Below are 22,768 nucleotides of genomic sequence, written 5' to 3' on the forward strand. Positions count from 1 at the left end.
GCTTGCTTGCACTACCGGATCATCGTTTTGTTACATTCACACCGCGCTCACTGATTTACTTTTACGTTTCACGACTAGATGAGGCAATGGAGGCGATTTCACAAAACAATGCTGATTCTTGATTCCCCATATGTTTGTCATTGGAGGTTTTCCCCTCTTTCAACAGCACGATAATAGCAATCACTGAATACCACTCCTCATGCCGGACTCTGAAGAGTGACCGACTGGATTGTGCAAGTGACCGTGGTGCCACTGACGCTTGCGCTGACCCCAGACATGGTGTAAGTCGTGGCCGAGTTGTAGTTTTGAGGCGAGCTGTTGCACCAGCTGGAGTCCGAACCTCCCTCGGATGTCTGCACACAGCGTGAGGGCATGCCAATGAAGGACAGTCGACTCTACTTACAATAACAATGTTTTTGAACTCCAACGGGCCAAAGTCCCAGGAGACGTCATACCTAAATCACCATCAGAGAAATGCCAACTGGAGATCTTAGACCTACTTACAATTCAATAGCGAAGAGAACTTGATTGAACGATTTGTCGGCTAATATCATCATGTCAGGCGAAGGCTCTCACTCTCCATGACTGAAACTTACCCAACGCAAAATCGTTATTCACACTCTGACCATTGCTCTGCCTCATGACAGTCGTCGTCCACGCAGAACCATCCGCCTTAAGCGCATTCGCGAACGAAACCGTCTCCCCGCCGTACGTGTTGAACCCGCCGCCCCAGGGCAGGCTCGGGTTCGAGCAGCACCACCCGGACCCGAACCACCACGTGCCGGAGCGGCCGTCGAGCACGTTCTGGTAGACGCCCGAGTTGTCGGTGGGCTGCAGCCCGGGCCAGAGGTAGTACACCCCGGCCTGCTGCAGGGTCGGGATCACCATGTCCCCCGAGAAGGAGGTGAACTTCTGCCCGGAGGCGGGGTAGTACCGGAGGAAGTACCATGTCACTGCCGACACCGGATTGGCTAGCAGGAAGACCGATAGAAGAAAGAGGTTGCGATGCATGGTTGAGATAGATCCCCACTTGATGCAATACTTGGGCCGATGGGAGACAGCAATTGAACCTGTCGGTCGCTTCTGACTTATTTATGTTCACCTTGAAATCTCACCTGCCTCTTTTGACAAGTCCAGGGCATCGGCACATCATGGGGCACGTGTGATCAATCAAGTTGCGATAACCGTCACCGCATCACCAGTTGAGGAAACCTCGATACCACCTGAACCAGGGTGAACGGGTTATCTGCTTGAACGAAGTCACGCTGCCCTATCGGAGTTGCGTGAACCAGGCGATCCAAACAAGTTTATCGCTGCAACCTGCAAGAGTCCCGTTCGGAATCATTGAAGAGATGTGCCGACTGGCGCGGCAGTAGCAGTGATGATAACACAAACCTTCCAGGTTTGCTTTGTACGAAAGTAAACTGCTCAGCCAGCACTGTAGAGAGATGAAGTCAAGCTCTCGCGCATTTGCAGACTGTTCTTCTCCCTCATCATGTTTTGCTGGAGCCTGAGGGTGTCCAAGTCTTCGCAGCATACTGTGAACGAGGAGAAACAATGAGACTGCGTGTGAATTTTCTAGCCTAGCAGCACAGCGAACACAACAGCCCAAAGACTGTCTACAAGTTTTTAAAGTCAGAAACTTTGATGGTCCTACAGCCGATTCAAGGCTTGATGAAGTCCACACGATCGTTGGATATCGAATCAGCCAACTTTGGTCAGCGTCGTTTCTGGGGCACATAATGTCAGGTCTCTGCTCGCTTTGTCCATAGTCTTCACCTGCATAGTAGTCGAGCGAGTTGCAAGACATTCTATCGCCTTGGACTGTGCGGGTCGCTAATGAAAATCGGGTGTCTATCAGGGTTCTCATTTACTCCGTAGGCAGTCCACCAGGCGCAACAATCTTAAGTTGCTCGCTACCTCATTCCATGTCTGATCTTCTTTGCTTTGTTCAGCTTCTCTGTACTTTTCCCTTCTCAAAACTCCTGGGCCCAGTACGGCCGATTCCATCAGACACGTAACAATGCTCCCAATGTCATTTGGCGAGCCCTCGTCTCGCTCTCGATATCCAGGCAGCAGATCTAACCCCACTGCACAAGCACCTTCTTGCCCTTCTTCTTCTTGCCTCCAGTGGGAGCTTCCTCCTCCTCCCTCTCTGAAGCGTTCTCGCTCGCCGCGCCGCTTCCAGGGGCCGACCCCCAGCTGAAGTTGCTCGAGGCGCCTCCCAGGTCTCGGCGAACACCTCTGCCACCGCCATAACCAAAGATAGTGGTAAGAGGCTTTTGAGCCGGAGGTAGGGCAGGGAAGTTATCGCCGCCAGTAGCCGGTCGGACCTGTCTTGGTGCGGGTCCCGATGATCTGCTACCGTTGCTCGCGGACGGGTTGTTCGGGCCGATCCAGGACGGTCTCGGGGCTGCTGCTGCTGACGAAGACGACGAGGCTGCCGGGAGAGCGGGGAAGGCGTTGGGCGGCGGGGGACGGGGCTGCGAGGAGCCAGGCACCCAGTTGGTCGTGGCAGCTGGTGTGACTGGCTTGGGACCAGCAGCACCTGCGCGCGTGCTATTCTTGAGCCGCAGGACACGGCTAGACTGCTTCGAAGAGGGCGCAGCGCCAGGTGTGGCGGGAGAGGCGGTCGCGGCACTGGCCCAGCCGCTGGACGATGTGGTAGCTCCGTGCATACCACCCAGACCGGGAAGAGATGGATAATCCTCGTTGATGGCCCGCCAATCCTGCCATGCCTTTTGCAGGGCCTCAGCCTTCTTCTTGTCTTCGAAGAGATCGGCAACTTCGCGAAGCAACGTTCCTAAAGCGTTTGACGACGTGTCTGCAAAGAGGGAGAAGAAGGCGTCGACAAGCTGAGGCGCCGTGAACTTTCCTCTCCTAAAGGACGAAATGTGCTCGCGGAAGGTGTTCATTTTCGCTTCATCCTTCTTGAGCAGGGTTTCAGCACGTTCAATGACGGACTGATGGCGCAACATCATCGCTCGCTCTTGAGGAGGCAGTGACGAGATATCAGTGACACTTAGTTGCTCCATCGCTGTCGTCGGCAGTGCTGGAGCAGGCGTCTGACGGGAAGCTGCTGAAGGAGCAGGGGCGTTGCCTTGGCGTGATGAGGTAGGCTGTGATGGCGTTGAGGATGAAGAAAGCTGACCGCCAAATGTTCGGTTGGAAACTGATTGTGCTGAGTGAATGGCCATTTGCCTCTGGAAAGCAAGCTCATCACGACGAAGCGGCTGAGCTGAGCTCTGAGGGATGGGGTCCGCATTAGGATCTCGGCCACGGCCACGTCCTTGTCGACCGCTACCTGATCCTCCTCCTCCACCACCACCTCCGCCTCGCCTCTCATTCTCGTAACTGGGTCTGAAGTCGAAGCCGGACATGTTAACGACGCGTGCATCTCTGCGGACGTCCTTGGAAAGAGAGTCGGCATGTTCAGCCAGCTGGTGCGCCTTCAGGTCCATCTCAGACTCGAACACCACGAACTTCTTTTCCAAACACTCCCTGTCGAGACATGGGAAGTGGTCCTTCTCAAAGTGCTTCTCCAACGCAGGGTAGTTCACAAAGTAGTGAGGGTGTCTCGAGTCTCTTCGGTCGCAGAGGAAACATCTCTCATGCTTCTCGCGGCAATGGTCAAAGAGCTTGTCGTCATCGTAGAAGCGCGATCCGCAGAACCCGCAGAGGGGATGACCTTTGAAACCAGTCTGGTCGATTGCGCCAGGCTTGTCGTCACCATGCCTCATGTGCTTCTCAAGCTCCTTATCGGCGAAGAGCTCGTGCTCGTGGGTGAAAAGCTTCTTGTTGCGGGTACACAGATCGCACATCTTCCGTTGGTGAGTCGACCGCACATGTCGGTGCAAGTCTGGCCAGCCCAGGCCGGCGAAGACACAATCGTCGGCTGGGCAGTTATATCGGAGCAGCACTACAGTATCGCCAACGATTTCTTCGTTTGCATATCGGATACCGATGTTACTGTCGAAACTCGTGATGTCGGCGTCGGAATATTCTTCGTATCGCTTGTTTGCGTCTTCGGTGAAGATTACAAAGGGAGAGGGTGTCTTGGCTCAAGTCAGCTTCCGTAGTTCCGCTGGACACAGAGAGAACTTACTCTGCAGTGAGGGCAGTCTTTGGTCTTGTACAACGCTCTCATACGCAGACCGCAGATATGGCACGTCTTGTGATTGCATGGCGCAATGGAGTGGAACTTGATGGGCTCTGCGCAGATGAAGCACACCTCGCCGTCGGTGCTAGCAGCATCGTCGGCATCTGCTGCGGCGCGGGCAACCGGCTTGGACTCAGGCTTCGGGGCAGCTTGCGGCGAGCTTGCATCCTTGGACTGGGCAGCGGCACCAGCATTGTTGCCGCCTCGACCACGACCGCTCCTCTGTCCGCCTCGGCCGCGAGATCCAGCATTACCTCCGCCACCACCTCCGCCTCCGCGGCCTCTGCCACGGTTGCGATTGCCCCGCGAGGGGTTCGAGGATTCAGTAGATACTTGGGCGTCCGCCATGGAGATCGTCGTTGTTTGGTGACTTGTTCTGAGTAGAGGTATGGATGGTATCGAATGCGCCTTGTCGGGTGGGGGCTCGGTCAAGGCTGACGATTGCTCCGTTTGCCGTTGCGCGAAAAGTGTCGCTGGTGGAGCCGAGATGCTTATCGAGGGATATGAAGCTGGCTTCCGGTGCGCGCGGCAGTATTCGGGGAAGTGAACAGCAGTTGATTGAAAATGACGGTAAGGCAGATCAAGGGAAACAAGAGACAGACGGCGCGGACGGTTTTATTCGGGTGCCGCGAGACGAGGGACGTCCAAATTAATGATTATGTGTGGCTCCCAAAGGAACTTGCATTGGTGGATGCCAGCAGAGAGGATGGCGGGGTCCAGCAAAAGGTCCCCTGCCGGGGAGCGAAAAGAGAAAAAAAAGGCCTGCCGGGGATTCTCCGGTTCTCGCTTCTCGGTGTGCGTCATTCACCCCTGCAACGCGCTGCGTCCGGTTGACAGCTGGTGGAAGCTTCGGGTGGGGTGCTATGATTACATAAGACGTTGCTTGGAATCAGTCCTCGTAACGCATCGAGTCACCGGCCAAAGCTGACAGTGTGTGTGGCGTTGATGTTTAAGTGACAGTGCTTATGGTATTGAAGGTATGAATATCTCATTGAGTTTTGAACATCCAGGAACTCTGGCATGTATGCAAGGTGACTCACCTTGGAGCTGCTTAATTGTTCTCGTGTATGGTGGTCTTTGGCATTGGCTAGATTGCATCACTGTCACCGAGCCTCACCAATGCCGATCAAGTTTAGACAGATTGGAGACTAAGACTAGTGTCGGCCTAGTATCTCAAGGCCGAGCAGGTCAGACGCTCCCCTGCGCATAGCTGCGAGTTCAAACGCAGCAGCGTTTCCCGGTGTTGCCCATATGGGGCGAACCATGTCTTATGACGGTGCCATCCACAAACTCTTCTACTGGAACCATCGCGAACCTGTTCAATTGCTGCCGTTTCCCCCATGCCCGACCAAAGAACCCTTAAAATCTGCTGAGCCCAAACCAGAAAGACGCCTGTATTTACATCCACCACCGCCACCCCACTCTGTTGCAGTCTCGGCCTTACTCTGCTTCGACTGGGTAGAGATGGCTGCCGATCATCTTGTTCATCTGGAACATGTCCACCTTGGGCACCTTGAATATGGCTTGCATTTTGTCGTCGCAAAGAATCTGCCGCTTGTTTTCAGGGTCCTGCAGGTCGTTCCCCTTGATGTGCTCCCAAAGCTTCTTGACCACTTGCGGACGGGACAGCTGCGGAACATGTTAGAGCCTATACAAGTGGCCAAGTGCGGTCAGCGGGACATACCTGTTGCTCGCCAACCAGCTCCGCCAGGGGAGAGCTCAAGTTGAACGGCTTTTGGAAACCACCACCGGCCTTGCGCTTAGGCGCCTCGCCTCCCTCGATGTCACTGTCGTCCCCATCGCGAACCTTGGTCGCGCTCTTCTTCTTGGGAGCAGTCCTCTTCTTCTTGGTGTTTGACTTGTTGGTCGCCCCGTTGCCGCCGCGGGTGGTCCGCCCTCTGGCCATGCGGTTCTCCTGCGCCTGCAGCTCGGCGGCAAGCTTGGCATCTGCGTCCTCTGACGAATCCTCGCGCTTTTGCTTCTTGCGGACGGGAGACACGGACACCTGTATTTCGCCATCGCCGTCGACCTCGTCGTCATCGTAACCGTTGGCCTCACGTTTATGGGGAGGGCTTGCGGATTGATCGTTGCCGTCTGGTGAGCCGGAGATGGCGTCGAAGCGCTCCTCGATCAGCGCCTTGATAGCATCCTGGAGAAGGAAAAGTCAGCCTGTGCCCGACGGTGTTGTTCACGCGAATCGCCCAAACGTGGTATGTGTGCCTACCTTCTGAGCACTGAGATCCTTTCCGCCAAGGGCCGTCTCCAGACCTTGGCGAATCTTTTTCCGGGTGACGGTGGTGAGGTCTGCTGTCGCAAGGATGCCGTCGACGATGGAGGTGTAGCGAGACTCCTCCTCTGCGCTGACTGTAGAAAAGGATGTTAGCGAGGGGGACCCGACTGATACCCAAGCGATGTGAAAGTGATGGGTACGCACGTGGGCTAGACATGATGTCGCCGGGCTGACCACAATATTTTTGCACCGATATGTATGTCGTAGATGCGTCGGCAGCGGATCCGGGGCGTTCCTTTTTGTATGATGCACGTCCGGGCGTGATATATCGGTGAGATGTAGATATGCTGGCGGGAGCCGCAGGTAGATGGCAGGCAGGAAGAGGGAAGGCGAGAGTTGGGTAAGCTTGTAACCTCTGGTCAAAGCATCTCTTGTGATGGAAGTAGAAGCTGCGACGGGCTACGGCGAAGGAACGTTGCTGGATGAGGGAGGTGGAGCACAGCGCAATCCACGCCTTTGGTCGTATCGCGGCGTCGGGTCGGGGGCGCATCAACCCGCGAGAAATGGACGGACGGGACGCACAAGGCTGAAAGGGGACCGACGGACGATCGTTGGTGGGGCGTGGATGCCAAGGCGGGAGGTGGAAGGACGCGAAGATGCCGTTGCTCGAGTGCGCGACGAGGATGAGGTAGAGATGCTGAGGGCCGCTCCGATCCGGTACAGGGCAGAGTTGGATGCGACGATGAGGCCGTGACGAGGAGGCGTGCAGCGGTGTCGGTGGCAGCGGCGGTGGTGGTGTTGTGATGCACAATCAGAAGGTGGCGAGTGACCTGGGATGGTGAGGCTCTCCTTCCGTTAGGCTATCCGTAGTAGGTATCGGTACGGCGTAGGTAGGGTGGTAAGGTAAGGTAGGTTGTTTGTTTGGTTTGGCGGTTCTCCTGCAGCGAGCGAGACTCCTCCTAACCGGCCTCCAGCGTGGTCTCTTGTTTCCTTCTGGCCAACGGGATTCAAGCGCAACAATCGTGTGGCTGGAGAGAAAGGAAAGGCCGAACACAACTCGCTGGCTCTCACAAAAAAGTGGTCTTTGGTCTTGCATTAGACGTTGGCTCGAGCTCTGGCAGTCCAGACCACTGCGCCGTGCCAATCATGGCTGCGAATTGACTCCCGCCCCATGTCCCACGGCACCCGTCGGCAGCCCCCCACACAAGCAACACTCAATGGTTCGGCCCTCCTTACGACTGCTCTCTGTGCCTTAGGTAAGCGCCATGTCGACTGAGAAGCATCACGTGGTTCGGCTTGCATGGCCGGGGAATTCAAAGGTTGACTTGCCGATGACTTACATAAGCACATGATCCCGTACATCCGTGGATCTCGGTGTCAGCACCTTGATCATGTCCTCCAACCACACCTCGGTGACCCTCGCCAATCACGTCCTATCTCTTCGGTGAACGGGCTACTCTCTTTCCTGAATTGGCAGCACCCTCGTCGCCTGCCAAACAGGTGCTCCGCTCTTGGCTTAGCTTCGGCCCAATGGCCTTCCCAGCCGGTGCAGCGAGGAGGTCATGTCCCGGCAGTCGGTGTGATCTTGGACCCTTCCTCTGATGTTCTTGGATTGAACATTGATGACGTCGCTGATGTATCTATCTCTCTGAACCACTGTGTCGTCGAACAAACTCCAGCATTAATCGTCCTTCATTTTCCTTAGATCTTAGCGCAGCGCCGTCGCGAGGGACACTTCATCATGTCGCTCCTATGGGTTCCCACGATGCTGAACCCCTTTAGCATGCTCACTCAGGCCTTCCCCCCGCATCCGCAGTTCACAGAGAAAGACATTGCCGATCTCACCGGAAGGGTCAGTCGCTCTCAACCCCACACGCACGGCATCGTCTCACGTCGTACAGGTATGCATCGTAACGGGTGCCAACACGGGCGTTGGCAAGGAGGTCGCGCAGATCCTCTACTCCAAAAACGCTACCGTCTACGCCACAGCGCGCTCCGAGGAGAAAGGACGCGCAGCCATCGCCTCCATCAAGGAAGCAATTCCCGACTCCAAGGGCAAGCTTGAACTTTTAACCCTTGATCTGGCCGACCTGACCACCGTCAAGCCGGCAGCCAAGGCGTTCTTTGCCAAAGAAACGCAACTTCATATCCTCATCAACAATGCCGGCGTCATGATGCCACCCCAGGGCAGCCAGACTGCCCAAGGCTACGAACTCCAGCTGGGCACAAACTGCGTCGGGCCCTTCCTCTTCACCAAGTTGCTCACGCCCACTCTGGTGGGGACGGCCAAGACGGCGCCCAAGGACAGTGTGCGTGTCGTCTGGGTGGCAAGCTCTGCTACTGAAGTCCTCTCACCAACTCCCGCCATTGAGATTGACAATCTCGACTACAAGCGGGATAGACTCAAAGAGGTCAAGTATGGAATCAGCAAAGCGGGGAATTACTTCCACTCGACAGAGTTCGCAAAGCGACACAAGGCCGACGGCGTGATCAGCGTGGTAAGAGCCGATGTGCGAGTACGATCAAGCAGAGGACAGAATTTGACATCCGATTAGGCGTTGAATCCCGGAAACCTGAAATCAGACCTAGACCGTCACATCACTGCTTTCATCCCGCGGTTCTTCAGGAAGACCACAACGTATCCTCCTATCTACGGGGCTTACACGGAGCTCTTCGCCGCCGTTTCACCAGACGTCACCATCGAAAAGACTGGAGACTGGAGTAAGTATCTGTCAAAATCAAAGACGACTCGTGCTGATTCAACAATGCAGTTGCTCCGTGGGGCCGCTTCTACTCGATCAGAAGCGACTTGGTGGAAAGCTCCAAGTCTCGCGAAGAAGGCGGCACAGGCCTTGCAGAAGACTTTTGGAAATGGACTGAACAGCAGGTCGAAAACTATATTTAACACCAGAACGAGCTTTCGAAAGCTTCGTTAGGCATGGCTCATGTACCCAAATCCTAATTAGTAGCAGATCACAGCTTTTAGCAACCCGCAGTCACATAACGACTCAAGACAGATTCGTCACTGAAGAATATATTCAAAACTAAGTCCACTAGGCACAGTGCCAAAGTCTCTATGTGCAAAAAAGATATGTACATCAGAATGGGGGCGCGCTCCTCCTCGCCTCAAGATGACGGCCGATTACGTCCGGAGAACCCGAGGCATGTCTCATGATTGGGCTAGGCCATTAACGACCTGCTTACTGGCGCTGCTGCTTGGTGCTGCGGCGGCGGCGACGGCAAGCGGGCTTAGCAGAGGCCGAGGCGGCGGGGGCAGAGCTGGTGGTCGCGGCAGCCGGGGTGGTGGCAGCGGGAGCAGAGGGCTCCTCGGAGACAACGGGGGCAGCGGAAGAGACGGGGGTGGCGGCCGGGGCAGAGCTGGCGGGCTCAGAGGCGACGGGGGCGGCAGAGGAGGTGGCAGCAGCGCTGGAGGTGGGGGCAGCGGCGGCGGGAGCAGAGGTGGCAGCAGGGGCAGAGGTGGCAGCAGGAGCGGCGGAGGAGGCAGGGGCAGCGGAGCCGGAGTCAGAAGATCCGGAGCCGACGGCGGTGGTGATCTCACCGTCCTCGATGTAGACGCCGGAGAAGTAGAAGTCCTCGGTCTCATCGGGGTAGCCGTCGCGGGGGAGCTCGAGGACACCGACGTGCCAGTCGGCGCCGTTGCTGGAGGCGGAGGCCTTGACGGGGGCGACGATCTGCTTCAGGGCGTCGGAGCCGGTGGAGTGCCAGAAGCCGACGGAGCCGCCGTCGAAGTCGATCTCGTACGCGACGTTGTGCCAGACGTCGGCCTCCCAGGTGACGTTCCACTGGGTGGTGCCGCCGACGACCCAGCGGAGGAGGGGGTCCTCGGTGCCGGAGGCGCCGCTCTGCCAGCCGGACTTGAGCTCGACGAAGTGGCTCTCGAAGAAGGCGATCTGGTGCTCCTTGCTCATGGAAGGGGCGTTGGTGTCGCTGCGCTTGAGGCTGAAGTGGTAGTACTTCTTGCCGGAGCCGATGGCCTCCTTGGTCTGGGGGATGAGCTCGGTGCGGCGCATGGTCTGGCCGTTCCAGAAGGAGGTGCTGGTCAGGGAGATCTTGGCGCCCTGCTTGGAGCCGGTGTCGGCGGGGTTCTTGAAGTCCTCGGAGAGGTTGACGTAGTCGGTGGTGGCGCCGGAGCCGTGGATGTAGTACTGGTAGGCGCCGACCTGGTTGCTCCAGGACCACTTATCGAGGTCGCTGGAGGTGGTCATGTCGTTGAAACGGCCGTCCCAGACGATGGCACCCTGGGCCTGGGTAGCCAGCAGAGCCGCTCTGGCGATGTTGACAGTGCTGAACTTCATTTTTGCGGGTATTTGAGTTGTTGTCTGAAGAGACTTGTGGTGTAAGTGAATGTGTGTGTGTGTGCTGTTGCCTGAACCGACCCGGTCGGCTTGGAGGAAGCTTGAATGAACGAATGGAAGGGGTGAGTGAAGAAAGAGAGGACGCAGGTCGCAGCAATCGATGCCTTGGCCGTGCTTCTAGAAGTTCAGTGGACGAGAGAATGAAGTTTTAAGCTCAAAAGCCAAGGGGAAGGGAAGAGAAGGGGCGGCACACGCTGGCGCTCACACTTCTTTATGTAGGACATGAATTTTCCACTCTCACGGTGGCCCTGGATGGGACGAACCGAACATCGAAGACCGTCTCGCTCCGTGATTCCCAGAAGGGAGATGACCCCGCAGGCCTAGCTGCGAGGAATAGAGTAGAGTGGCCTCCTTTGGGGGCATTGGGGCCTGCAGAAGCCACTCTGTCGGACGGCAAGGCTACCCGGTTCAGCGGGTGCTGGAGGGATCATGACATTGAGTTGTGTGTCTGCTTGGGTGTTTCTCCGTGCAGGCGAGGAAGGGAACAAATTAGATTGCGGAGTTGTGCCTGGCTTCAGGTGAGGCCATGGGCCATGAGGCCACGCCATACCGCAGCGAGACGCATGCAGGTACGGATGGGATCCCAGGCACGGCGGCAAGGTCAGCGTTTATTGCCAAGTTGCAGGCTATGGGGACGAGAGCCGAAGCCTGAAGGGGGATCGCGACGACCAACAGGCCGGGCAGGGCCTGGACTGGACTGGACGGACGGGCTTTGACTCCCCCCCAAAGAGCCCAAGTCTGCCTCCCAGCAGGGCGGCAGAGCGAGAGAAATCATCAAGGGTTGGCGGTGGGCGCTTTGTATAGATGAAGGCGAGTCCACATCTCGTTTGCGCCTTGTATGGGAGAAAAAGCAGGTCGATGCAGGGGGTTGTTTAAAGGTGACAGAAGTGAAGCTTTTCCCCTGGGAAATTTCCACGGAGGGCGGAGCGGGGCCACTAGACTCGATCGGGGGGCCTTTCCAGACGCTGTGAGCACTGTGAGCCCGGTGGGCGCGCCCCTATTCGGCACGACCGGGAACACCCTGAGCGAGTTCATCCCAAAAGTCAATTCATTCGATTCCCAGCGCTGTGTTTGACCGTTTGTTGTTGGTGGAAGATGATTCAAGCGTATTTTGACTCTGGAAGCCGATGAAGCCATCGGCTTTGTTACCGGCCACCCTGACCGTAGCACGGGACAAACAATTAGCAGCAAGTGATTATTGTCATGCAGTGAGAGACATGTTCAGGCCGACGATGGAAGGTCACAGTGTTTTCGGCTATCGCTTCAACAGCGGCACAACCCAAGCGGGAGATCGCCCAATAACGACAGGCATTTCCGTAAATCGGGCCCGACAATCCGAAGCGCCCACATCGCGCCCCCGGTTTTGTGTTGTGCACCGCTGTGTCCTGACCTGCGCTGCGGGCCTTGAGTCGGCTCCGGCACGCCAGTCGTCAGATTCAAACATCTCAACGTCCCCGATGGCACAATTGGCTAGCGCGTCAGACTGTTAATCTGGAGGTTGGTGGTTCGAGCCCACCTCGGGGAGATTCAGTGGTTAGATTCCACCTGGGAGTTGGTGATTTCTCTTTTGTCTTTTTGGCTTTTTTTTTTTGTCAATGACCACCAGTCCTTGTCCTCTATACGTCCTGCTCATGACCGCAGATATTCGCAGGCGCCCTTTCCCCATCGCGTCGCCCCCTTGTACACCCACATGCCCGGCGCGTTGCCACTTCTCAAACCCTCAATTGCGTCAGCGACCTGCGGTCCAATGCCTTCGTTCTTGATCCCCTCCAGCGGCGTCATGTAAGTCTTGAAACTGAACATAATGGCGCCCGTCTTGGGCAATCTGGTCAAAGTCTGCAGTTCCTGTCTAAGGCGGGTCTTGAAACCGTTAGCCGCGTATTTCTCTGACATGAAGGCTGTTCTGCGAACCTTGCTAATGTCAATATCCTCGTCCTCCTGCGGCTTGTCGCCGTCGTAAATGTGCAGCCCGCTGGGACTGAAGAGCCTTTCGCTCGTCGAGATAGACCACTAGCCCGCTGAATCAGTCCAAGCCCACCCATCTAGACAACTTCATGACCTACATTCATGCGCTTAACGCTCTTTCCCACCTGTAATCGGCTAAAGAAGCGTTCCATGCTGGCTCCGATCTTCTCATATGACGGCACGGGCGTGTGGATGTCCTTCAGCAACTTGCCCAGCTTGTCCGAGGGATCAAAGCCAGCTGGGTGGCAGCAGATGAACGCGACTGCGCGGTGGCCTTCTGGAGTCTCGACCAGCAGGAAGATGTCGTCTTCGATGGTTTCCCCCAGGGCTTGAAGCGCAGCGTTTGGGTCTTCGGGTGGCGTCAGAGGTAGCGATGTCTTAGTGACCTTGTTGTAGAACTCCTGGCCGTCTTCGGACAGGGCGAACATGGTTGGAAATCGAGCTGGCAGGTACTCTCCGAGCAGATACGTGTATGTCTCGTGGAGAGCCGGTATGCCTTCGGGGACAGCCCCTAGCACTGTGGGTGCGTGGTGCTTGATGGTCTCGCGACGTTCGTTGACGCGATCCAGGTAGTTGCTGTCCATGATGACAAGGTCGTCTGGTGTACTGCCCTGGATGGCTACGAGAGCAGACGGTCAACATGAGGACGAGGCGCCTGAAAAGACTGGACGGGCTCCTACTTACCCATGGTGATGTGGTAGACTGGCTTAAAAGGACGATGCTTGTCCGGTGGTGTCTGTTCCCAGTTGAAACATTTCAGAGGTGTGATGCCAGCAGCGCTGTCCATCTTCTCTGATGGTGGAGTCTCATGGGATATTTCCTGGACTTTGGTCAGACACTTGCCGGGAGAAGGATGTTCAACTCACTCACTTGGTTTAGGGACCGTCCTCTCCATCTCCACATAGAGAAGATGGCAACGGCCAACGCCAATGCTGCGAGGAAGAACATGTCTGGATCCTATTTTCTTTTATCTGGATGCCTACTCTGTGGCCCGAAAGAAGTTGAAATAAGTCTTTTCGTTCCAACAAGTGATATAAGTGTTCGATCAAAGCGATTGCAGACGTGACTCAACTCGTTCAACAACCCGAGTAAGGTGAGGGTCCCTGATATACGTCGACGGCCTAAGCCAAGATAGAGCGTTATCGGCCCAACCAGCTGGGTCTCTAGCCGCCCCTCCACCATAAGGCTAGTTTCCCTATCAAGCTATTCCACGCGTGAGTATGTCACTCAGGACAAACTTTCCAAAAATGGATGCTCGAATGAGACCACCGGCCGCTGAGTGGTTGGACGAACTCGGGACTTGTGTTCGGTCGCTCAACAAGGCGCCTTTGACATCCTATCACCGCATCGCAAAAGATAACATCAACTTGCATTCAGCAGCACTCATCTGCAACAGTTTCAGATTCAATCGCAAGTATCGACCGGGTTCCGGTCGGGAGATCCCATCCGCGGGGTACAGAGTTGGTCATGGCGCTGGACGATTCCCCGCACGCCACGCTGGCAAACGGCCTGGGATGACCTCCGTTGCGCCTCATCGTGTCGTTGCTGGACCGCCATCCGATAACTTGTACGTAATAACAGTTCGGCTTCGCCTGCGATCGGTGGTTGTTAGTCCTCTACATCTCGCTCTGCGCGGTGTGGTCAATGGCGGAAGCCATAGAAAAGGCTTTACTTGTGAATAATGAATGATTGATTGCCTTCAATACGATGGACTCAGTCAGGTGCAGACATATGGAACTCTCACATCCATCATTTCTTCATTCAAATCAAAGACTGATTGCTGGATATTATCTTGGGGGGGAAGTGATGCATGAGATGGAAGCAGACGGCGAACAGTTACAGTACTGTGCTCAGCGGTATGAAAGATCGAGCATCGTCAGCTTGCAGCAACTGTCAACTCGGCCTGCAGAATGGCTATTTAGAGATGAAGTTGTACGCTGCTTGAGAGTCATCAAGAGATGCGGTGCGGTTAACGACCCCGCGAACGTGATAAGATAAGATAAAGACAAGATGCATCGGAACTTGCGAGCCGACGTGAAGAACTGAACCTTGGTCGAATAGCCGGCTTAGATAAGCAAAAGCTTATCAGCGCAGCTACGTAATCAGACGAGCTCCAAAAGTCAATGGAACAGGGGTGAGCTCCTCATTCGGCTCCACGCTCTCACCATCATCCATGTCGTTGACCATTCAGAACGCCGAAGTCGCGACCGAACGGCGTTGATAGCGGCCCCTCCAGCGTTCCAAAGGTTCCCAGAGCTCTCTCTTTTCGCCGGCGATGCCTGCATTCTTGGTTTGAAACGCCGGCCGATTATCCAGCCGGCCCGTTTGGCACCTTCTGCTTCGGGCAAGGGACCATCGCATCCCTCGAGAGCTCGGCAGCAGTACGAAGAGTAGCAATTCGTACTTAGCCTGACTCGGACCCCAACTCTCCCACCTTCGCAACCTGAGCTCTTGATCCCAGCGCAGTCGACCAACAACAGCTCATGGTCGTCAACATGGATCCAGAGAAGAGCGGCCTTCCGCCTTACAGCGATGACCCGTCATTTACGGGCTCGCGGCGTTCGGCACCCCATCGCCATCACCACCACATGCGCTCGAAGCGATGGCTGCGGCCCAGCCGTAGCATGAAGCTTATCGTGCTGGCACTCGGCTTTATTGCATTCGCTCAATGGAAGCAACTCTCCTTCCTGCCTGCCAGCAAGCCATCCAGCAATCTCTCAGCTGCACGCCTGCAGCAAGATCTCGCGACGTGTGCCAAGCTCCGGCATAAGCCCCAGGACCCAATTGGCCTCGGTCGCGAGAAGAACGCACGATACGTCGACGGTCAAAAGCCTGCTCTCATCCGGAATGCCACCATCTGGGTGGGCGAGCCCGCCGAGGGAACTTCCCCCGAAGACGACCGCGCCGGCAAGGGCTACTCCTGGGTCACCGCCGATGTTCTCATTGACTACGGTCTGATCCAAAAGGTAGAGGCCGACATCTCGCTGGACTCCCTGCCCAAGGACACCCAGATCTGGGATGCCAAGGGTCGACAGCTGACCAGCGGCATTATCGACATGCACTCTCACGCCGGTGTTGGAGCTCTGCCCGAGCTCAATGGCAACCAGGACGTCAACGAAATGTCCAACGATATCACGCCATACGTGCGCTCCATCGATGGCCTCAACCCCCTCGACCCGCAGATCCAGGTCATCAAGTCTGGCGGCGTCACGACCTCGCTTGTCCTGCCTGGCTCTGGCAACAACATCGGCGGCGAGGCCTACGTTATTAAGCACGCCGTCGGCAAGCCTGACGGCCGCACCGAGTTTTCGGCGGAGGACATGCTGGCCGATCCCGACCGTAACTGGCGCTACATGAAGATGGCTTGCGGAGAGAATGCGAAGCGTGTCTATGGAAAGGTTGGCCACAGTCCCTTTTCTCGTCTTGGCGAGAGCTGGGAGTTCCGCCACGCCTTCGAGCAGGCCGCGAAGCTTGTTCGCGACCAGGACGACTGGTGTGACGCCGCTGAAAAGTTCGGCGTCGAGTCTCAGGGCTCTTATCTGCCTCAGGACCTGAAGTGGGAGAGTCTCAGCGCTGCGCTCCGCGGCCAGGTGCACATTAACACGCACTGTTACACGATTCCCGATTTGGAGGCGTTCGTTGACCACACGAACGAGTTCAAGTTTCCTGTGCGGGCTTTCCACCATGCCCACCAGACCTACCTTGTTCCCGAGGTATGCTCAAACTACTCATCATAGCTTCGCAGACATCACTAACGATCACCGTAGATCCTGAAGCGAACTTGGGGAGGCCGCGCGCCTGCCTCGGCGCTATTTGCCGACAACATGTACTACAAGTCCGAGTCCTATGTTGCTTCTGAGTATGCTGGCAAGATCCTCTGGGAGAACGGCCTCACCCCTGTCTACGTCAGTGATAACCCGGTTTTGAACGCCCAGCACGTTCTCTTCGAGGCCGCAAAGGCCTATAAGTACGGTCTGCCTTACCATGCAGCCCTGGCTAGTGTGACGTCTGCCCCCGCCGAGCTCCTGGGTCTAGGCCAGAGAATCGGCAAGATCAAGCCCGGTTTTGACGCAGACATTGCTGCGTGGGACAGTGACCCTCTCAGCGTTGGAGCCGCCCCCGTGCAGGTCTGGATCGACGGAGCATCGCAGTTCTCTGATCCTTTCGAGCTCGACAAGCCTCTCACCGGCCCCATCTCCCCCGACCCGGAGCTGGCAAAGATCGCGGAGGACACTGCCGACCTCAAGGATGTGATTTTCACTGGAGTTGCCAATGTCTGGCTTTCCGGCGAGGAGAAGACTTACAGCGATGAGTCGGTCAATGTCGTCGTCTCCAACGGCGCCATCAAGTGCATTGGTGCTTGTGCCGAAGAGGTCGCAGCTGCCAAGTCATCGTCGCAGAAGATAGTTGAGTTGAAGAATGGCTATGTCACTGAGTCTTTCACCGCCTTCGGCTCCAGCATCGGCCTGAACGAGATCGACGGTGAAAGGGATACGGACAATGGCAACAGCCCCGGTTTCAGTCGCGGCCTCGACGGGCTTGTGCTGGACAACAAGAAGCTCCATGTCGCACTCCGATACGGCGTAACCAAGGCCATCTCCGCCCCGAAGTTCGCCGGTCAGGCGACCCACTCCGGAACGAGTGTTGGATTCAACACGGGTGCTCTGCATGCCCTCGAGAAGGGCGCTGTCTGGACCGAGGATGTCGCACTCCATCGCACTCTGACACTCGACGCCAAGAGGGGCGAGATCCCTTCCATCTCTGGCGCGATCGGCGCACTTCGTCACACTCTGTTGGAAGCAGTGGCCTCCAACGATACCGGCTCAGACCCGTTCTCAGAGGCCGTCTACCTCAAGAAGGTCGTCAACGGAGAGCTGCCCTTGGTCCTGACGATCCACAGCGCCGACGCCATCGTTGCGGCGCTGAGGGTCAAGTCCGCGGTCGAGGAGGCCCTGGCAGCCAAGAGCCAGACCTCAGCGTCGCCGAAGCTCAAGGTCGCGATCATCGGCGGCGCGGAGTCGCATTTGGTCGCCTCCGAACTGGCCGAGGCCGGTGTGGGTGTCGTTCTGTCGCCGTTCCAGTCCTACTCGACCACTTGGGACCAGAGGCGCTCTCTCACCGGTGCGCCTCTCACCAACGGCACTGCGATTGACACCCTGCTCGATGCAGGTGTCGTGGCTGCGATCGGGCTGGAGGAGGATTGGCTCATTCGCGACCTGGGCTTGCTGGCGGGCATCGCGTACAAGAACGGAGGCAGCCGGCTCAGCCAGAAGAAGGCGCTGGACTTGGTTTCCAGCAACGTCTACAAGATTCTGGGCATCGAGGAGCCGCAGGCGAGGGAGTCTCGCCACTTTGTCGTGTACGAGGGTAGCCCGTTGGAGATTGAGGGAAGAGTTCGGGCGGTTGGTAGCGGCCGTGACACCGTGTCGGTTTTCGTGTAAGCGGATATTAGTAGCCATGCATCTTAGTGTAGACGGAGGCGACCGACGGGATGGACGTAATGTCAGTGACCCCACACGGGCGAGAGTCTGCCGCCGAGATTCCGGCGCTCGGAAGTGGGTTTCCGCGCGCGCGTGTTGCGCTCGGAACGCCCTCTTTCGCATGCATGACAAGTAGCCGCATTTACGAAATAGTAGCTACACGAATTGGACAGATATGCGACCAGACGAGACGGTCCGTGATAAGTCAGCCCCATTTGCCGCAAGTGGTACCGGGCCGGGGCCTCACTCAGACACTCTCACTCATCGTCGTCCCGCATTACTACTTAGTAGTCCCGCGCGGGTATTACCAATCTGATCCCGGCCACAAATGACTCCGGTGTGTCAAGAAGCGACCAATCAGAGAGAGCCGATGCCACGCCAGCTGAACAGTTGCGGCTGCTACTTGAAGTTGCAGACATCCCTCTCTCGGCGCAGTTGCAAGATACCCAATAAAATCAGACAAAGTTCGAATGACACAGCCTTTGCCAATTCGCCTTATAAGATCCCTACGATATCCCAGGTTTGCCTCGGCATCATCTATCCCTAAGTCAGCAAAGAAGTTCACAACATCAACACACACAATGACACGCGCAGCAGTGGTTTGCGTCTCACACGGTGGAGGTATGCAGACCCTCTGCGGCCCTGTAGTATCTGTCGCTGACCATCTCACCAGGCCCTATGCCCATTCTTGGGGACCCCGGACACGCCTCAGTCACTGCATCACTCAAGAACCGCGTGCCCAAGATCTTCAAGCTCAACACCCCTGACGCCCCCAAAGCAATTCTTGTTGTTACTGCACACTGGTCTGAAAGCAGGCCGACCATCTCATCGGCCGTCAGTCACGGCCTGTACTACGACTATGGCGGTTTCCCCAGGGAAGCCTACTCGCTCAAGTACCCCGCCCCCGGGTCACCAGAGATCGCCCAGGAGGTGAAGCAGGCGTTTGAAAAGGAGGGTCTCTCACCAGAATTCGACTCACGACGTGGTATGTGACATCGTGCTTATGTACTTTGATCGGGTTATAGAAGGCTAACAGCACCAGGTTGGGATCACGGCGTGTTCGTCCCCATGCTCCTCGTCAACCCCGCCGCCAACGTTCCCGTCATCCAGCTCTCCGTCCTCGAATCAGAGGACCCCGAAGAGCACTTCAAGATGGGACGCGCTCTCTCCGCGCTAAGAGACTCCAACATTGCCATCCTGGGCTCCGGCTTCGCCTCCATTCACAACCTCTACAAGATGCGGTCCCTCTTCATGGGAGACCCCAGCGGGGTTGCCAAACTAAGAAAGCAGGTCAGCGAGTTCGACAAGGAGCTCACGAGCGCCGTCCTCCAGGATAAGAGGGAGGACAGGACAAAAGCCCTGTCGGGCTGGCGCAAGTTCAACCACAGCTACGACATGCACCCGCGCGGCGGCGCCGAACACTTCCTGCCGCTACTGGTATGCGCCGCGGCCGCCGAGGACGAGGTTGCCGGGGTGTACGAGGACGAGTGGATGGGAGTCGACATCAAGACGTATTACTGGGGAGATGTACGTGTCTGATTAAACCTTTACTAGCCTAATATGTCTTTGATTCTATATGCTTGATTCCCGAAAGCGCCAGTTACCCCCGTCCGCGAGTTGTTTTACAAGCGGATTACAGTACAAGTTTTGTTGAAAAAAAAGGAAAGAGAGTGAAAGAGAGCGTCATCCTTGCGTTCCCCATCTAGTCTCATAATACATCGATTCATATTCATTGCATCATTCATCCCTTAGTGTCCGAACCGAGAACACCGACGCCGAATGCTGATGAGAGAGAGAGAGAGACAGAGAGAGAGAAAATATAGTCCAAACCGTATCAGTCGTCCATCGTTGTCAAATTACATCCTTCGCAACCTGTTTTTTAAAAAACGGAAAAACTCAAAAGGGGTAAAACACTTGCTTAGCGAGAGCTTGGGGTGAGGAAGGGGCTGGGGGTTCATATAGTCATTGATGACCGCAGAGTATCCCCATCGCGTCGGCGACTGGGTTCGAGTCCTTCTTCTCCACGACCCAGCCGGTCTGCACGTACCTGTGAAGCCAGCTGACCTCGCGTCCTCGGTGGCCGTCACAGTCACGGCATCCCTTCCGCGCCAGCTCAAGACCGATTACGCCGCCGTCCAGCAGACCATTCTTCCCGCCAACGGTGGCCCCGAGAGCGGTCCAGCTGAGGCGCCGGTTGTCCTTCCGCGTCCGCTTCGTCTGTGCATGATTAGCCATGGCAGCGAGCTCACGTCGCTCGGCGATATCGCGGTCGATGACCATGACGTAGTCAAGCAGACTGCTGGGCGCGGACGGCGACGACGGGTCCGGGAAGAGGGCGGAGAGATAGTCGGTCAGCAGCATGACGGGGCGCTGGTCGGGCACCCAGTGGCCCGAGGGCTGGGGGATCTGGTTGTGGATGATGTAGACGCCGCCGCAGAAGCGGCCGTCGAACTTCTTGTTGACGGCGCGAAGGACGCCCATCTGCGCGAAGGGGTCGTTGGCGTAGGCGAAGTGCTCAATGTGCGGGCCGCGCTCGTCGATGACGGCCTCCTCGAAGCGCGACTTGCGGCTGTCGCCGAGGGGCACGACGAACTCCGAGGCGGCGGCGCCGAAGGTGTAGATCTCGAGCTTGTTGAGCTTCTCGGGCTGGATGTCGGCGCAGAGGCGGGCGAGGACGAGGGCGGCGGGGAGGGTGCCGTTGTTGTGGGCGAGGACGGCGACTCGGGTGACGGCGGCGTCGAGGAGGGCGGTGCGCAGTTCGGAGTAGAGCGCTCGCGAGGCTTGGGTCTGGAAGGGGAAGCAGCGTTGGATGGCGAGGAGGAGCATGTCGAAGGGGAGGCCGTATGTGGCCATCTGGATGCCGCTGAAGGACTTGCCAAAGAGGCGGGCCAGGCGGGGGAGAGTGCATTGTGAAAGATGTGTAGAGCTGGATTGTGGTGTTAGTGTTATTGTAGTGATGCAAAAGGACCAACACGCAAAACTCACCTTGTTCCCATGCCGCCGATGAAGATCCATTTCTCCTCGTCTTCCTCTGCTTCTGATGTGCTGTTGCCGAACTCGTCGCAGTTGACAATGATGTTGCTCCCGTTCATCAGCCAGCTGAGCGCCAAAACCAAGCTCATGGACAACGCCAGCCATGCCGCGAAGAGAATCCCCGGAAGAATCATAAACATCGGTACGGCGAGCGTGATCATTCCCACTTCAACAATGGCCAAGCTGAGCTGAACGATAATGTCCTTCAAATGGCTTCGAGACAGGTGTGCGCGGTGGTTGGCGACGTGTGTCCTCAGCGATGTCATCAGCCCCGGCAGCATCTTCCACATTTCCCTCAGATCATCCTGGAGCAACGCAAACGGCTGCTTCTGTGCCAGTGGGACTGTTCCACAAGCTCCGTCGATCAATGGCGGGATGTAAGTCACGGACGGGCCATAGTTCTTGATCGGACCACACAAGCTTGATCTCGGTGACGTCCTCGGTGAGCTTCTTGCTGAGTTTGATAGACGGGGTGATGAGGCTGGTGAGTTGTAAGAGGGTGATCTTGATAGCCAAGGCATGCTGGGCGAGGCTGTTGGTGATCGTTTCGAAGCGATGAAAGGCATCGCGGACTGGTGTTGTGGGGGAAGAGCTCCCGGAGGAGTAGGCAAACGGTTTCGGTGTTTGGATTAAAGATGTAAAGCTTTGCAGAGCAGCTTATCTGACGGCAAAGGAATTCTTCTGATGGAGAGCTGATATGATCAACAAGCAAGCCCGAGAATGGAATCTAGGAATCGAATAATAGCAACCAGGGAGGGGTTCAGCAAAAGTGGAGGATATTCACACGCTTCGTGAGGATCTCACATGCACTTTTAACCTCTATTGCGTTTGTTTTGTTGATGTCTCGTCGTCCACGGTCTCCCTTATCATTCTTCGCCGCTCGGGCAATCTTGTTGCAGACGACGGCGCGCAGCGCTTGCGTGGTGGCGCATTCCTCGGCCAAATTCGCCCCGTGCCTTGACCATCTTAGGTTCTTAGGTGCCGCCTATTGGGACAAGTAGTGGGAAGGTGAGAAAATGGTTTGGGAAGTTTGTTTGGAAATTTTCTTTGGCTTGTTTACTCCCGAAAAGCCCGTTGCCATGATGGATACAGCTCCGATGATCATGATGTTGAAGCAGGAACTTTTCCAACTGTCGATTTCTCTTTTTTTTCACACGAGAGACAATGGGACTGGAAAAATGATGTCTCACACCCTGGAACCCTACGAATAGGAGAGAGCTGAAGTCTGTAGCCTACCCGCACAAGCCGGCCCAGTCTTACCGTGCCTTGCATCCAGCAACGACCCTGCAGCAAACACGAACCATTGACTCTTGCCTCCCCATTCACCTTGGAAGAGGGGGGAAGAAAGACCGGATGGCATTGGGGCATTGGTCGCCCCGGCTGCACGGGTTCCAGAGCCGGGTCGATCCCGCTGCGGCTAAATGGCACTCTCGCAGCTTGGGAATCTTGGTATGGGTCCCCGAGCAACAGCCCTAAGAGAATGGATGCACAGATGGGCAGAACCCCGTCTTCTCTCGTCCCTCTT

The 22,768-nt window shown here is 56.5% G+C and overlaps 9 protein-coding genes and 1 non-coding gene across 10 annotated transcripts; 4 read left to right on the forward strand and 6 right to left on the reverse strand.

Moving 5' to 3' along the window:
* Positions 1 to 197: 197 nt before the first annotated feature.
* On the reverse strand, positions 198 to 1,011 carry COL26b_005262 (uncharacterized protein; the record flags this gene model as incomplete). The annotated part of the gene is made up of 4 exons (XM_053178115.1): positions 198 to 353; positions 404 to 455; positions 505 to 544; positions 597 to 1,011. The coding sequence occupies 4 exons, from the start codon at positions 1,009 to 1,011 to the stop codon at positions 198 to 200; spliced, it is 663 nt and encodes a 220-aa protein (XP_053037890.1).
* Positions 1,012 to 2,081: 1,070 nt separating this feature from the next.
* Positions 2,082 to 4,507, reverse strand: COL26b_005263 (uncharacterized protein; the record flags this gene model as incomplete). Its single annotated transcript, XM_053178116.1, has 2 exons — positions 2,082 to 4,055; positions 4,106 to 4,507. 2 exons carry the CDS (start codon positions 4,505 to 4,507, stop codon positions 2,082 to 2,084), a joined length of 2,376 nt encoding a protein of 791 aa, XP_053037891.1.
* A 1,092-nt stretch (positions 4,508 to 5,599) lies between these two features.
* Positions 5,600 to 6,606, reverse strand: COL26b_005264 (uncharacterized protein; the record flags this gene model as incomplete). Its single annotated transcript, XM_053178117.1, has 4 exons — positions 5,600 to 5,788; positions 5,844 to 6,308; positions 6,384 to 6,523; positions 6,594 to 6,606. The coding sequence occupies 4 exons, from the start codon at positions 6,604 to 6,606 to the stop codon at positions 5,600 to 5,602; spliced, it is 807 nt and encodes a 268-aa protein (XP_053037892.1).
* Positions 6,607 to 8,130: 1,524 nt separating this feature from the next.
* On the forward strand, positions 8,131 to 9,294 carry COL26b_005265 (uncharacterized protein; the record flags this gene model as incomplete). The annotated part of the gene is made up of 4 exons (XM_053178118.1): positions 8,131 to 8,241; positions 8,291 to 8,887; positions 8,945 to 9,110; positions 9,161 to 9,294. The coding sequence occupies 4 exons, from the start codon at positions 8,131 to 8,133 to the stop codon at positions 9,292 to 9,294; spliced, it is 1,008 nt and encodes a 335-aa protein (XP_053037893.1).
* Positions 9,295 to 9,589: 295 nt separating this feature from the next.
* On the reverse strand, positions 9,590 to 10,705 carry COL26b_005266 (uncharacterized protein; the record flags this gene model as incomplete). Its single annotated transcript, XM_053178119.1, has 1 exon — positions 9,590 to 10,705. The coding sequence occupies one exon, from the start codon at positions 10,703 to 10,705 to the stop codon at positions 9,590 to 9,592; it is 1,116 nt and encodes a 371-aa protein (XP_053037894.1).
* Positions 10,706 to 12,216: 1,511 nt separating this feature from the next.
* Positions 12,217 to 12,290, forward strand: COL26b_005267. Its single transcript has one exon. It is a non-coding gene; the product is annotated as a tRNA-Asn (tRNA).
* Positions 12,291 to 12,394: 104 nt separating this feature from the next.
* Positions 12,395 to 13,517, reverse strand: COL26b_005268 (uncharacterized protein; the record flags this gene model as incomplete). The annotated part of the gene is made up of 3 exons (XM_053178120.1): positions 12,395 to 12,775; positions 12,829 to 13,349; positions 13,415 to 13,517. The coding sequence occupies 3 exons, from the start codon at positions 13,515 to 13,517 to the stop codon at positions 12,395 to 12,397; spliced, it is 1,005 nt and encodes a 334-aa protein (XP_053037895.1).
* A 1,801-nt stretch (positions 13,518 to 15,318) lies between these two features.
* COL26b_005269 (uncharacterized protein) lies at positions 15,319 to 18,171 on the forward strand (the record flags this gene model as incomplete). The annotated part of the gene is made up of 2 exons (XM_053178121.1): positions 15,319 to 16,443; positions 16,498 to 18,171. 2 exons carry the CDS (start codon positions 15,319 to 15,321, stop codon positions 18,169 to 18,171), a joined length of 2,799 nt encoding a protein of 932 aa, XP_053037896.1.
* Positions 18,172 to 18,791: 620 nt separating this feature from the next.
* Positions 18,792 to 19,749, forward strand: COL26b_005270 (uncharacterized protein; the record flags this gene model as incomplete). The annotated part of the gene is made up of 3 exons (XM_053178122.1): positions 18,792 to 18,831; positions 18,884 to 19,195; positions 19,253 to 19,749. The coding sequence occupies 3 exons, from the start codon at positions 18,792 to 18,794 to the stop codon at positions 19,747 to 19,749; spliced, it is 849 nt and encodes a 282-aa protein (XP_053037897.1).
* A 423-nt stretch (positions 19,750 to 20,172) lies between these two features.
* On the reverse strand, positions 20,173 to 21,383 carry COL26b_005271 (uncharacterized protein; the record flags this gene model as incomplete). The annotated part of the gene is made up of 2 exons (XM_053178123.1): positions 20,173 to 21,136; positions 21,196 to 21,383. 2 exons carry the CDS (start codon positions 21,381 to 21,383, stop codon positions 20,173 to 20,175), a joined length of 1,152 nt encoding a protein of 383 aa, XP_053037898.1.
* Positions 21,384 to 22,768: the final 1,385 nt, after the last annotated feature.

This window comes from Colletotrichum chrysophilum (genome assembly GCF_026319265.1).
Source record: "Colletotrichum chrysophilum strain AFK26 chromosome Unknown scaffold_35, whole genome shotgun sequence".
NCBI lineage: Eukaryota > Fungi > Ascomycota > Sordariomycetes > Glomerellales > Glomerellaceae > Colletotrichum > Colletotrichum chrysophilum.